Consider the following 14427-nt stretch of genomic DNA (forward strand, 5'->3'; position numbering starts at 1 on the left):
TTAATTGGGAGAACATGGGATGGTTTTAGTATCTTGGATCTACAAGGAAGCTAACACAGGCTCCTACCACTATTTTCACTGAGCTCTGAGGCTTTAGGCATCTCAACAAATCTCGAAAACTCTTTCCAAACTATCTTTACTTCAACAGCTCCACTAGTTATTCCGGCAAAAGCCAAGGTTCTGTGGAAGAGGCAAATCCTATGATTTTAGCAAATGAGCAAGGTCCTAATACGGGGCTTTCCTAGAAGGTAGTTTATTTTATAACTGCTTGAAGTATCTAACAATGCCTGGTTATGGAGAGCACGTCACTGGCTGGATGACTGTTCGAAACTGGCATCATCATTTCTGGATTATTCCTTTGGCTTGAATAAAAGTTGAAAAGACAGCGTGTAGCTTGAACTAGTTGGATTAAGAGTAGCAGATCAATGCTAGTCTTAACATCTAACTTCCACATGTGAAATTCTCTGTGCTGTGGTATTGACAGGAGGCCCAATTTATATGCATGTACTTTATAAACAGTGAGAATACTGGAAATGAGGTCATATTTTGTACAAACATTTATTGCAATAGTTTAAAGAACAAACTGTTCAAAACATCTGGAAATCACAGGAACATGAGGCATATATAATAGTAACATCTTAAATATGCATTAGTAATACAAAGTCATCTTTCACTCTGGTAAAAGTTACAACTTCATTTTTCTAAAAAATATTTAAGTCATGAAATATGTTTAGGTAATACATATATACAGCATCTAATTTACTTTCTTCTTTCCTGTAGAGTCTGAGACTCTTATGGTTTGTGTGACAGAAACAATGTGCTACATCTTGAAGGCTGGATTGGTTTGGATTGTATATGCCGAACTAGGCAAGTAATTTACACATATCATGGATATCTGTGCATGAAAGGGGCAGATCAAGGTTTTGAAGACCATGTGCACGTACATTCCCACAGCTGCCCACCTATTCACAACAACTGATGTAGTTATAAATCATTAGGTCTGGAGTTACTTCTAAAATGCCCCTATCTATATTCTAACTAAACTAAGACCTACTTTTCATTATAACTCCCTGCCCATCAGTGTGCTGTTATGCTTCCAGTGGTGATTTGGTAAAATGTGTTTGTCCTGTCTTAGTATGTGTGGATTGATAAATAATTGTGCTTTTGATCAGCTACAGCTGTTTTATCCTCATCTCTAAGGCAAGTGTTTCTCTTTCTATTTCATAGGGAAGGTCAGCATTAACTTGCTCTTCAAAGTATTGTTTGATTTCTTCTACCTCCTTTTCCCAGAACTCTTTGGAGATATCAAACAGTTCAGTCAAGTTGACATCTTCCAAACCCTTCAGGTTCAAAGCAGTGTCAGCAGGGATGTAACCTATGGCAGTTAGCTTGGCAGAGGCTTTCCCTTCAATTCTGTTGAACATCCACTCCAGCACACGGGAATTTTCTCCATAGCCAGGCCACAGGAATTTCCCTTGGCTGTCTTTCCGGAACCAGTTAACATGAAAGATCCTCGGTAGTTTTGCAGCTGGACGATGTGCCATGCTGAGCCAGTGGGCTAAGTATTTGCCAAAGTTGTAGCCAAAGAAAGGTCTCATGGCAAATGGATCATGCATAATGATTTTGCCTGTTCAAAACACAAATGGAAAATTTAACGTAAAAAATACCACCTTTATTCTAAAGCACAGAGATTAAGATCCTCCCAGGATTTAGTACCCATGGTCCCTTAATGACCCTTCTGCATCTGAACCAAAGAGTTTTGAGAAACAATACAGGCATTACCTTTGGTGTACCAAAAAAAAAAGTACAAATTAAATTAATTTTTGTAATCAGTGGAAATTCAATTTCTTAAATCTCAGGTCAAGCAGCCTAAATGAAGATCCTCAAGACCTGGCCTTCATCGTTCATGTATGTATGTTGAGCTCTAGCAGACGAGAAGATTTAAGTTTCTTTATCCCAGACTGTAACAAGAACTCCATATCAAGGCTTCTGGCAACACCTTGTCTGCAGCCTGCTCTGTATGCTTGCCACCTAGGGGATTATTTTGCTTAATTTGACTTTTACAGAGAATTTGGCTTTTAATTCCAGTGCAAATATTTTCTATTGTGAAAATGCACAGGTTGCAAAATTAGCTGCCAAGACTGAAATGCGAAAGGCAGCAGGGGGAGGGGGAAGGACAGAACAGACAGTCCAGAGAGAATTGCTTTTAATACAGGTAGGCAGATTAAATTTTGATTTACCCTTGTGCTCAGCAGCTGCTGTTGCTTCAGATCTCATAGCTGCTCCTATAAATACTCCATGCTGCCAGTTAAAGGCCTCATACACGAGAGGCACACCTGTAAAAAACAAAATCACTTCAGTAATTAGAGGTCCAGAAACATTTTTATAACAGGTCTTGTTACCTGAGATATTGCTGTATATATGTTACTGTATAATGTATTCTAATTTTTCTTGTTTTTTAAATCAGTTCATTTCCTGCCCTCTTACAGCAAAGAAGTTTATATGAATGTTTTTAAAACTGGCTACTGATTACTGAACACACCTATGTTTAGTTGCTCAGTGGGAGATACCTGGGACCTCAGAACCCCCAGCAGATTTTACTGGAAATAAAATCTGGTACTGTGGTCATGATATTAGACTCAGACCTAGCATTACTTCTATTTCTTTTCCAACTTTAGGTGACCTTTAACAGATCAATTTATTTTACTTCCATTCTTGGAAACTTTCTACAGCTGGTTCATTTCTCTAACCATTTCCTATCTGAACTAGTTAGACTGCAAGCAAATGGAGACAAGTATAGCAATTTTCTATGTGTCTATGTATTACGCAGGTTAGTGGGTCCTGATGTCTCTCCAGCCCTTTATTATTATTACCTGTTTTTTGTTAACATCTAACAATTCAGACACTGAAATATTAGTGGCTGCGTGTGTGTCAAAGGCTAACAGAGAGGTGTTAGACCAACACGGTTATTTCCTTGCTTTTGCAGCTGTGAAAGCAAAACCTGTGTCTATGCCCAGTTGTGTTTCAACTCTTCTGTGGTCAGCACTTCAGCTGCTGCATCTCTTACCAGCAGGTCTGCGGCCTCCAAATATTATCCCTTCAATAGGCACGCCTTCGGGTGATTCCCACGCAGGGTCCATGATGGGGCACTGGCTGGCTGGAGTGCAGAATCGCGAGTTGGGATGAGCACAAGGTTCCCCTGTATGGAATACAATGAAAAGGTCACGATGGCAGAATTAACTTGAATTCAGCAGAGAAAGCCAAGAGAGACTGTGCAGTGTGCCAGGTTACCGTTAGCTGGGGTCCAATCCTTGTTCTTCCATGAAGTCATTGTTACTCCTGCTGGTAATGGCTCATCAATGCCTTCCCAATAGACACCTCCATCACTGGTTTCTGCTACATTGGTAAAGATGGTGTTCTTGAATATGGTTTTAATAGCATTGGGGTTTGTTTTGACTGAGGTTCCTGGGGCGACACCAAAAAAGCCGTTTTCTGGATTGATTGCCCTTAAGTTGCCTGGAAGTTAAATGACAAAATATAAGTCAATCAAACTGTTCTAATTCTATCCAGAATTTTGTAGTGTGTCTTGATGAACTAAAAGCAACGCATACTGCACTGTAAAACAATCCAATTTCAGTTCCATACCTTGTTCATCAAATTTCATCCAGGCAATATCATCACCCACACACTCAATTTTCCATCCTGGCAGGCTTGGATTCATCATGGCCAAGTTAGTTTTTCCACATGCACTAGGGAATGCTGCAGCAAAATACTTCTTTTCACCTTCTGGATTGGTTATGCCCAGGATCTATTGAAAAATTAACCCAACTGTTAAATACAGTCTTTTTTCTTGCACTTCTCATTTTGAAGATTGTCCGCTGGTAATGATAAAATATTTAATTATGCAAATTTGTTCCTACTGAAGATGCACTATGTAATATAGTTGAGAAATAACTCGGACTGTATTTTTTTAATCAAAAAGTCCACTCCCTTTGCCCTTAGAATATCTGTAAGGAGTTCTTATATTTTTAAAACGTGTCAGATATGTGTATAATTAAATAATTTATTTTTATTTTGCCAATTAAAGGTACACAGACTGTATAAATCTGTATTTCTCAGTTGAGACAGAAGAAAACCAGCTAATATTTTTTTGGTTGCACAATTGGAGTGGAGTGAAAGCACCTCATGTGTGGATGCTTCTGCGCTTCTTATAGTACACAGATATTTTTTCTGAGACTGTTCTGTTATGTACTTTGAAATTCTTTTTTTCAGTGTTATTTAATGGCAGTAGAATGTTTAAATGACAGCAGGAAGTAAAGGCAGGAAGGGCACAAAGCCGAACTCATTTAGGAAATCTAATATTTGCAGATTTTTGAGTGCATAGACCTCTTTATAATATGAAAGACAATTTTCAAAACTTGCATTAATCCTTTGCTATTGGACTTGTAGGAGCAATGTGGACGCCCAGTGATGATGTTTAGGCTCTGCTCAAGTACATGGGTCTTGCCTACAAGTAGCCACTGTCAGAAGTTCCAAATCTTTCTTTTACAGGTACTATTTTAAAACGTTTGGTACTTAAACTTGCAAGCAATTTCCTATTTCTCAGAAGCCTTCCATGTGATAAACTCATATTTAATGTTACAGGACTATCCATATGAGACTAATTTCACTGATACCATGATGGGATGTATTTATGTTGAGCTAATTTAGGGTTAATAGCTGTCCAAACACACATGATTTAATAGCTCTTACCAGCATGTGCTCAGCTAGCCAGCCCTCCTCTTTGGCGATTCTGCTGGCAATTCTGAGAGCAAAGCATTTTTTCCCCAGTAAGGAGTTTCCTCCATAACCGCTGCCAAAAGAAATGATCTCTCTGCGATCTGGGAGATGGGCTATCAGCGTTAACTCCGGGTTGCATGGCCAGTTGTTGATTAATGGTTCTGCAGAACAGAATGTTGTACTCATGAATGCAGCAATTTCCATGCTGGATCACACTGTTTCATCAGCATAGAGTCTCTAACAGCAACCTATACCAGATGCTTTGAAGGAAACCGCCTGGTAAGTACTAGGGATAATAATCTTCTTTCCATGAAACTCTCCTTGAGCTTTGATTCCTTTAACTGAGTTCTGAACTTAGTGCTGTTGCAGAAACCACCCTGGTCTTCTATGGTGAGTGTCTCCCACGTGCTGAGAACATGTAGTCAGTTCTAAAACATGCCTCTGGGAATTTCCAGGGGTGACAGTTTTTAATGTCTCTTACCTTTTAGTGGTAGAGGACATCCAAGCGAATGAAGGCATTTTACAAACTCCCCATTGCTCAGGGCTTTCAAAGCAGCTGTTCCCATCCGTGTCATGATCCTCATGCTGGCCACTACATATGGTGAGTCTGTCAGCTCAATCCCAATCTTGGACAAAGGAGACCCGATAGGCCCCATGCTGAAGGGGATGACATACATTGTACGTCCTGTAAAACAGGGAGTAGCAAGACATGGCAAACAGCAAAACAAGCAACTTTTTAAATAATCTTTATTAACATTGAGGTTGTTTCTCATTCTTTTAAAAGCTGTTTGCCTTGTGGGTGTTTCTGATGATGTTTACAGATCTGTAGTTTTCTGTTTGTCTAATTGTGTAGCAAGAAGTTTTATCTTAAATGCCGAAAGCAGCTGTTCAGACAAATTGTCTAGCCAGTAGTAAAGGTGGGTGGAGGTCAAGTTCTCTGTTCGTGTAAATCACTGAACCTGAAATTATGGCTGGGGATGGGGGTCCTCCATTCTCACCTCACTTCCTATCTGCTGTTCAGTTGCTGTGTGACTTCTTGAAAAAAAATCACCCAAATTTTCCTACCTTACTTTGCCCCTCTTTATGAAGAGAAGAACACTGGAAAGAAACAGCCTTGCACAGGCATTTGGACCAACAAAGTGACTAATACCAGGGTATAAACCTAAACCTTCAGCTAAAATCTCTTTCTTTAAAGATTGCAGTAACTAGTAGTAGTAGTGTCTATGTAATCTTAGAAGTTCAATGTCAATCGTCCTTTTCTTGCCTACCTTGCATGCAGCCTGGGAACCTGGTATTGAAGGCTTTCTCAAAATCTTCTTCGGACATCCAGCGGCCCAGCTGGCTAGTTCCAGTTTTAGGGATCGGAGTGGTATCTCTCTGTTCTTGAGTGACGATCACGGTTTTGCTCTCAATTCTTGCCACGTCTCTTGGATCAGTGAGAGCCAACCAGCTGCATTTCACCAAAAATCAAGAAATTAGACTTTACTTATCAATATAGCACTCTTTACCCTTCTGTGGGACTGGTTTAGCACAAAAGGGTACAATGCTTTGTAAGGCCAAAACTACAGTGACAGAGCCAGTACAACAAATGGTCTCAAAAATCAGTCAAATACATTCTCTCATAAAAATTGTAACAAGACTTTCCAGTACAAATAACAAATTATATGGCCTAGGAAATTCTGGCTACACATTAATACTCCTTTGCCTCTTATCTCAGTCTTGTTCTCTGTTGCTAACTTCCAGGGAAAAGTTAATCTTGTTTCATTCTCATTCTCATCAGTGTGAAGTTGTTTTGCATGGGGACCGCAAAATGATGCCTCAAGTGAAGTGGATGCCAAGCAAGTACTTTAAGTGTTGGTATAAGTGCCTGTGGGATCAGAATCCAGCTTAGCGGATTGGCATAGTCGTTAAAGCTAGAGGCATCAAAAAAGAAATGTTGAGTATAAGCATGATCATAAAAACTGCAGGAGTTTATTAAAGCAGATTCTTTTTCCCCTCTAACGAATTTTTGCCATCTATTTACAATAGAGAGGATTGTTTTACATTTTCACCTCTGTGCATAGAAATTTTCCACGAGTATAAAAATGTTCTAGTTGGGCTGTCATAACCATCATCACTACAGCTAAGCATATAATTAACGATGAATAATTTATCTGGTGAATCTTGCCCTTTTCTCTCCCAAATAGTCTGCAAACAGATTGCCAAATTCCTGCACTTAGTTATTCAAAAGTCTTTGCAGATTTCTTCCATGAAGATCTCTTGGTCAGCACGTAGTTCCTGAGTATGTACTTGTTGTTAATATTCTCATTTCATGTTGGGTTAGTTGGGAGAGATGATGAAATATTGAAAAAAGTATTTGCTGAATACATTACAGTCAAAGCTCATCAGCATGATATGAATAATGCCTGTACTGAATAATATTTGAACACCCACAGAGCTATTTGAATGCCACAAAAAAGTATTTGATGAATAAACTAATTGACTAAAATAGTAGAATTCTCCAAAAGATGTATTTGCTAAATAATATTTAGCCATTGCTAATGATTAGTTACATAAGTCTCATGACATTATTTCAGTTCCCTGATGTAACTAATCAATAGAGACAATGTATGGTTGATAGTCCAATTGAATAATATGTTTTGTTAATTTTTAGATTAAAAAGTTTGCTTTTCCTGACTATTTTACCTATGTAAGCTACAGTGTCAAAATGTTCGTGGAAAGAAATATTGCGGGGTTGTAAGCAGTTTTAAATCTAAACAGGGTAGAAAATATATATTGGAATTCCAAGATGATACTTGACTTTCTTTAGGCTACTCACCAGTTGTCATACTTGCTCAGCTTCTTGATCATGCCTTGTTCCACCATGATGTCCAGAATTTTCTTGTTTTCTTCTTCTGAGCCATCACATATATGAATGCTCTCAGGCTGGCACAGCTTGGCATTACTTTCAATGAAATCTCTTGCTTCTGGAGGCAGGCTCTGCAAATCCCCCTGGACAACCTTGGGCATGACGTTCACCTCAGCTTTCAACTGTGGGGGCATTATTGAGCTTGTAGGAGATCTTGTTGGTGGCTTTGAAATACTGATCACAATCTAAAAGCAAATATATTGGGTGTGTTAGCACACTATGGCATTCTAACCAGTGTCAATATTCCTTCCTAAGGTATAATGCAAAGATAGAATTTGTAATAGCCTTGATTATGGACTTCTGCTTTAAAATCAATAATAGAGAACTTAGATTGCTGGTAATTTCAAGCTGGAAAAAATAGAGACCATTCTACTTACTGTCTTCAAAAGACTGAGCTGGATGTCAGACAGGATTTTGCTGTCCCTTACAGCCGATCCGGTTTCACTTGCTTTGGAGGACTCTTGCGATCACTGGCTTCCAAGGAGGTGTCCTCCTACCTTAAATATTCTTCGTGGTAGTGTCCATCCCACTAGATGAGGTGAGGGAGGCTTGTCCTTTACGTCACCACGGGATGTGTCTTGGGACAGTGCCACTGACATTGTCATCATGCAGAGTTGTCAACAAAGCAGCCCTGACGAGGTAATCATTTAACAGGTTTGATTAATGAATGCTGAAAGCGGTGATTCTTAGCCCCTGGGTTTGCTGTTTTGAAGCAGTTACAAAATTTAGCAGTTTAACCAAACTTTGATCCAATTTGGCTTTGAAACCAAAAGTGTCATAACTTGTCGGTGTGTGGGAAAGGTTGAGTACAAAGAGTATCTGGAACCGGGAACACGGGGGTCGTCCAGCCAAAGCGCAGTTGGCACATTTGGTAGGCAGGTGCTCGCTAGTTGGCTGTGAAGCGGAGGCTTGTCCAAGGTGTGTTTACTCACCTTGGGAACATTGCCTGATCCAGGGATAAAGTTCAACAGTGAGCACTGACAGGCCTGAATAACCACTACATACATCTGCCTGGAGGCCTTATTTTTGTCCATGCCATTCTAAAAAAAATACAAGCAATGTTAATCTAAATCTTAGGTTTCCTTCAGTGTGGGAGAGAAGGTTTTTTGTTTATAGCTCGCTTTAGGCTCTTGCACACTTAACAATTATTTTCTCTTGCAACAAGCTCAGATGAGGCAGATCAGCAACTGTCTCAGTAACTAACACCCTCCTTCAAATGTTATGTCTTATTTTACTAGGAGTCCTATGAGGGTCACAAAATATTAACCCATCTTTAAATTAGTACTCAAAGAATAGGCACAAAACTGCTCAGGAATGTGGCTGCACACGTTGTTATATGTGTGAATTGCACTGTATGCATATAGAGTGTACATATACAGACATATATGTATCTGTATCTGTGGCAGTATATGATACCAACAGCCACTACTACTCTTAAAAATGTGAGGGTGAGAGTGTTACCTCAGACATTTTGAGATCTTGCCTCTAACTGTTCCTGCCTGTCCGACTTGCAGCTCGTTACCTTCCCCTACTCCATTTTACACCATCACGCCCAGAAAAAAACGCTGATCCTCACGTCCATTTGTCCACGCAGTCTGGGTGTGTGAAGACTGAAGTATTTCAGATAAATAAAACTGTAGAAATGACCCTGCTACCATTTCATCTCACTCTGCTTACACCCAGTCCCAGAAAAGCATCTGGGGCCTGGATGAGACGATGCTTTCACACCAAGCTGTCATTTTTTTATATTGATGGGGCTTCCACCATGCATGTAAAATATTGTCAACGGTAGTTTCCAGAACAGGAAATCTGGAAATCCCAGCTAAGTTTCAGGGAGCTCTTTAAAGCAACAAAATTGATGTGACTATCCTATATAAAGGATGTTCATAACTTGCCACCCACTCAGGTTCCTGCAGTCAACGAGGTGTGTCCAGCAAGGCTTTGGCCGAGGCAGCCAGCAGTGACTTGCAAGCCCTGAACAGCCAGGTCTGCCAGAGCAACACGGCTTGGGGTTGCAGCTCGCCTTCCTGCCCTGCAAGTCTGAAATACCGCGGAGCCGCATCTCACGCCGCGGGAACGCTTCCCTGGGACCCTATCCTCTATCTCTCCCACAAAGCTTTTTATTATGTTTTGTAAACGCAAAGGGAAGAAAATTGTGAAGTAAGAGGGGCTGTCCTTGATGCGCTGCAAGGCCAAACATTCCTGAAAAGGAAAACAAAAATCTGGTAGGATAAGAGGTGCTAAAGATTGCTCCAGACGGGCCTCTGCCATAAGCAAAGGTAAGATCAAAGACAATGTACTAACGGTGGTGTTTGTCTTTGGAGTCCACATACTGTGTTGCTGGTGGAGCTGATCACAAATATTTCAGCCAACGGTTTTCCTTTTAAAACATAGGATCAAGTATTTCATTAGAAATAAAATGCAGCATAATCTTCAGTACTACTAAGCAGGACCCTTTTTCAATGAAGTACAAAAATACTGAGTCCTTCCTGCTGGCCAGAGAAGTCATTATACATAGAAATAATAACTGAGAGTAAAATAGCAATGCTTCAGTTGTCAGCAAAAAGAGTGGACCAGAAAATTATCATATTGCAGCACAAGTAAAATCAGAATCAAAGCTTAAAACTGACAGTGTAAGACAGCAGGATTAGTCCTAGTGTCTCTTCAGTTTTGAGCGGAGGAAAAAATCCCCCAAACCGGAGCATTAGTTTCTGCCAATTAAATTATAGTCAGGCAGGTGTTGTGCAAAATTTCTCACACTGCAATCCTAACCTCCCACAATCTTGCTATACAAACTGTGGGCTTCTCTTGAGAAGACACTAAATATGCCAAATTGGTGGCACTGTGTTATGAACATATGTCCATTAAAAATCACATTAAGGATTCCAAATGTTTTTCATTTGTGATGGCAGCAGGGCTTGAGTGCAGATGTCCACTGGGAATTCTAGACACTTAAGCATCAAATTACTTGTATTTAGGTAACACCTCCCATCAGAGGATCTCAAACCATATCACAAACACACAGTAAGCCTCAAGCCCATATCTAAAACATGCAGAGTATTTGGTGCAATGAAATAACTGGAGCATATGCAAATCAGGGCCAAGATTTCTTTCAATAATCTTCTCATCTAGAGATTCAGCTTTTATACACCCAACAGAAGGCATTAAAGATTTAATCTGAATTTAATTGAATTCTCGTAACTCCCAGTGGCTCCCACAAAAAAAACCCAGAAGTAGCATCTGCAATGGACCCGTTACAGTGGTCTTGAGGTGTTCACCCCATACCAGTGTGTACTGCTGTTTGCCATGTATGTGTCTGCCTTCTGGATTCCGTGAGCTGGGAGACCTGACTAGTGAGAAATATGGGAGGTGGTATGGGGGCAATGTGAAGTCTTTAAAAAAATATTGTCTTGAATGTAAAGTTTATTTTCCATTTAAATGAAATTTTTTTTTAGTAGTACCTTAATAGCTGATACAATTTCTTTGGATTGAAGGTTTTTTGGCACTTTTTCTCTGTACTTCTTGACACTTGAATGTGATGCTTATCAGGTGTCTTCCTGGAAGCTGTCAAATTATTTAAATGAGTTCGAATCTGACGTTTTGAGATGATAGTGTTCAACAAGTGCCTTGAAAGGAGTGTTTTCAGGATGTTTGCTTTGATGGACACTATTCAGACTGTTCAAAATAAAGGTTTTGAGCACTTTGACTTTTACTGATTTACTGGAACTCAATGCAATAAATGTAAAAGTTCTTAGATGCTCAGAAAAAGTGTCATAAGAAAGCTTCATTTCACTGCAAATTGAGGTGCAACAACGCACTCTCAATGAGATCTGGAAGTTGTTAATGACATATAATACTACTCAGAGATTCTACTCCCCTCCCATTGCTAATTATCCTACATATTGACACTTCCAAAGGCTTTGTCACTTGGGGTTTTTTTGTTATGAAATTGTAGCTTTTTTTAATGATTCTCTGAGCTATTCTACTAACTGAAGGACATTGCTTCTTGATTGTTATTTTTTCTGTGAAGTTGTGCGCAGCTGATACTGAGCGTACTGCAATTGCTGCTGGACTGGATGCTCCATGAGCCCAGATCCAAGGGCAACCCTTATGAGCATACAGAGACCAAGGCAGGGGCTGCTCCCCCAATTTCCAGAAGAAAACGTGAACCGTGCAAATCACCTGTGGTTGCAAAAGAGTCTGTGACTGAGCCAAGTGTTCGTTCCAGACCCTGCACAGCCCTGTGTGATATTTCCGCCTCACAGCCCTTTTTCTTACAGGCAGTTCTTCGGCACTGACCCGGCTGCAGGAGGGCTGGGGGCTCTGGCCACACGTGCCGCACACTCCTCTCCTCGTGTGCCGCGTGAACCATCAGCCTCTGGGACCAGGGAGAACAGGTATCAGCAAACTGGGAGCACAATGCTTCCCTTCTTACCCCATCTCCAACCCCAAATGATACAGTATTTGTCTTGGGCAGATTGTAAAATACAACGTTTGTGGATCACTAAGGTGGCGTAACTTTTTGCCTGTCTTCAAAGTTGAGTGCCTTATTCTCATGGCAGAGGAATGAGAAAGGGGAAAAAATACCCAGATTTAACATGATTAGACTGCACTTTCGTTAGCCTGTCCAGCATTTTCATCTAGACAACAGACATGCTAAAATTTCTCAAAACAAATGGAAGTAAATCTCAGCAGACAGGAACGTGCATTAGTGTGTGTTTAAGGCTTCTGATGAAAGTCCCCAAACTTGGATGCTTAGTTTAGAATCAGCTTGAATGATCAGTCCTGGGCTGTATTTTAGGGAAAGTCCTGGATGTGCCACAGTCGATGCCAAGGCAGACATTTTATCATAGGCAGACTGGTTTCTTGCTTGTTATTCTTCTGCTTTGGCAGAGAAACTATTTACTTTTTTTTTACTTTTTTTTTTTTTTTAAGCTCACTTTTACAGGCTCAGGGATATTGTTATCATCACCACAGGAGATGAGGGTCTCCTTTCCATTTTTTCTTGTAAGGAATAAAAACTGGAGTCTTGTCCAGGGTGGTACTGTGGCACATCCACCCATTGCCTGTGAAGGATACTGAGGCTCCAATTCCCTCCTGTCACACTGGTGACCCTTCTCAGCCACACAAGACACTTAGTTTGGGCTCTGATTTCACATCTGAATCTCAGGTAGGAGATGGCACACCAAATGCAGAGCAGCAAGCAGCTCCCATTAATGGTGTTTGCTCAGTTAGTAGCTCTGAGCAGCATGTTGCTCACTGTTCATCCTCCTCTCTCACCAGCTCATTAGCTCTAGAGATGGGATTGATTCATATAATCTTAACCTTGGTAAGCAGTCACTCTTTTGGAGCCATTTCTCAAGCTGTGACTCTAATTTAGGGACTTTTCCCAGTAGGAACACGGTCCTCTCTTTTGTTAAACCTGTACCAGGGATCAGTGTGAACATGAGTAATGGGCTCTGTAGCCACTGGTATCTGACCAGTGGCTGGGTACATGTAATCCTGTCAAGTGTGAGCTTGGGAGCAGTTCTCATCTACTGTAGAAGGTCTAATAGGCACATGGAGAGTTTGGGTCCTCCAAGACTTTGACTGACTTGACTTCAGCCAGCACAAGGTCAATAAGAACATGACTATGATCTTTTCATGGTTACTGCATTTTTTTGGCTGGATGCACAGCAGAACCACAGCCAGGAGAGAAGGGGACAAACTGTACTAAAGAGAGTGGAAAACAGTCAGCATAAGGTAGTGTTTCCCTTCACCTATACAGCATCTGCTCTGCTCAGTCATACAAAGCCCAGATGGCACAGAGATTCAGCTTTGCAAATAAAAATGGTAACCCTTGCTGGAGCGAAATCTGTTTACCACAGAGCTGTGTGTTTGCAGCTGTCAAGGGCTCCCAGCTTCCTACCTGTGGAGGGGGTAAATGACAAATCCTTGCACGGGTTCAAGCAGCAGATGTTTCAACCTCTTGTTCAAAAGCAGTCTTCTGGGTTCCTGCTGGTAACTGGGATCCTGCTAACTGCCCTTTTACAGAGGCTTCACCTCTTCAGGCCTTAAGAAATGACATGGAAGCACCTTTCAAAATCTAAACTTGTTTATTTTTTTCCAGGATGAGATAACCCTGGCTCCTCTTGCTCCTTCCTTTTGCACGCTCTTCGTTATTTCTCTGTGATCCTTCGCTTGCTAGCAGCACTCTGTTGTCAGTTGGCATTTCAGGGTTACACGGCTTTGTCCACCTGACTGGCAATGTGTCTTTAAATACTTCAATTTACCTTTTGATTTTACTAAAATTTTACTAAAATCTTGTCATTTTTAACCCTTATTACATGCAGTCTGACCCACTGGACACAGTTCTGTATGTCCTTCATAAGCCAACTTCTTTAAAGAAGGATGGCTCTAACCAGTAAGTGTGGGTGCAGATTCACAAGGCTTAGGTTCTGTTTCTTCCTCTGCTGTAGATTTCCCATTTGACTTTGCACATGTAACTTTACATCCCCAAGCCTTTATCCTCTCCATGGGAAGGGGGTTGAGAGGTGATAATGCCAATTTCTTTCTGTTCTTGGGCATTCTTCCTAGACTGGTTGATAGTTTCTGTCCAGAGGAGTTTAAAACCTAATTAGACAGTATCATTATCTCCTCTCATCTTTGTATCTGTGCCGCATAGTCCCTGCTGGGTCCTCTCTAGATTATTGAAATGCAAATATTATGTTCTTATTTGAAATGAAAAACATTTACTATAA

The 14427-nt window shown here is 40.6% G+C and overlaps 1 protein-coding gene across 1 annotated transcript; it reads right to left on the reverse strand.

Moving 5' to 3' along the window:
* Positions 1-1172: 1172 nt before the first annotated feature.
* On the reverse strand, positions 1173-7821 carry PCK1 (phosphoenolpyruvate carboxykinase 1; the record flags this gene model as incomplete). Its single annotated transcript, XM_082007434.1, has 9 exons — positions 1173-1627; positions 2241-2336; positions 3068-3199; positions 3292-3516; positions 3646-3808; positions 4753-4940; positions 5261-5464; positions 6048-6229; positions 7598-7821. The coding sequence occupies 9 exons, from the start codon at positions 7819-7821 to the stop codon at positions 1173-1175; spliced, it is 1869 nt and encodes a 622-aa protein (XP_081863560.1).
* Positions 7822-14427: the final 6606 nt, after the last annotated feature.

Source organism: Phaethon aethereus (assembly GCF_964289735.1).
Source record: "Phaethon aethereus genome assembly, chromosome: 16".
In the NCBI taxonomy this organism is placed as follows: domain Eukaryota; kingdom Metazoa; phylum Chordata; class Aves; order Phaethontiformes; family Phaethontidae; genus Phaethon; species Phaethon aethereus.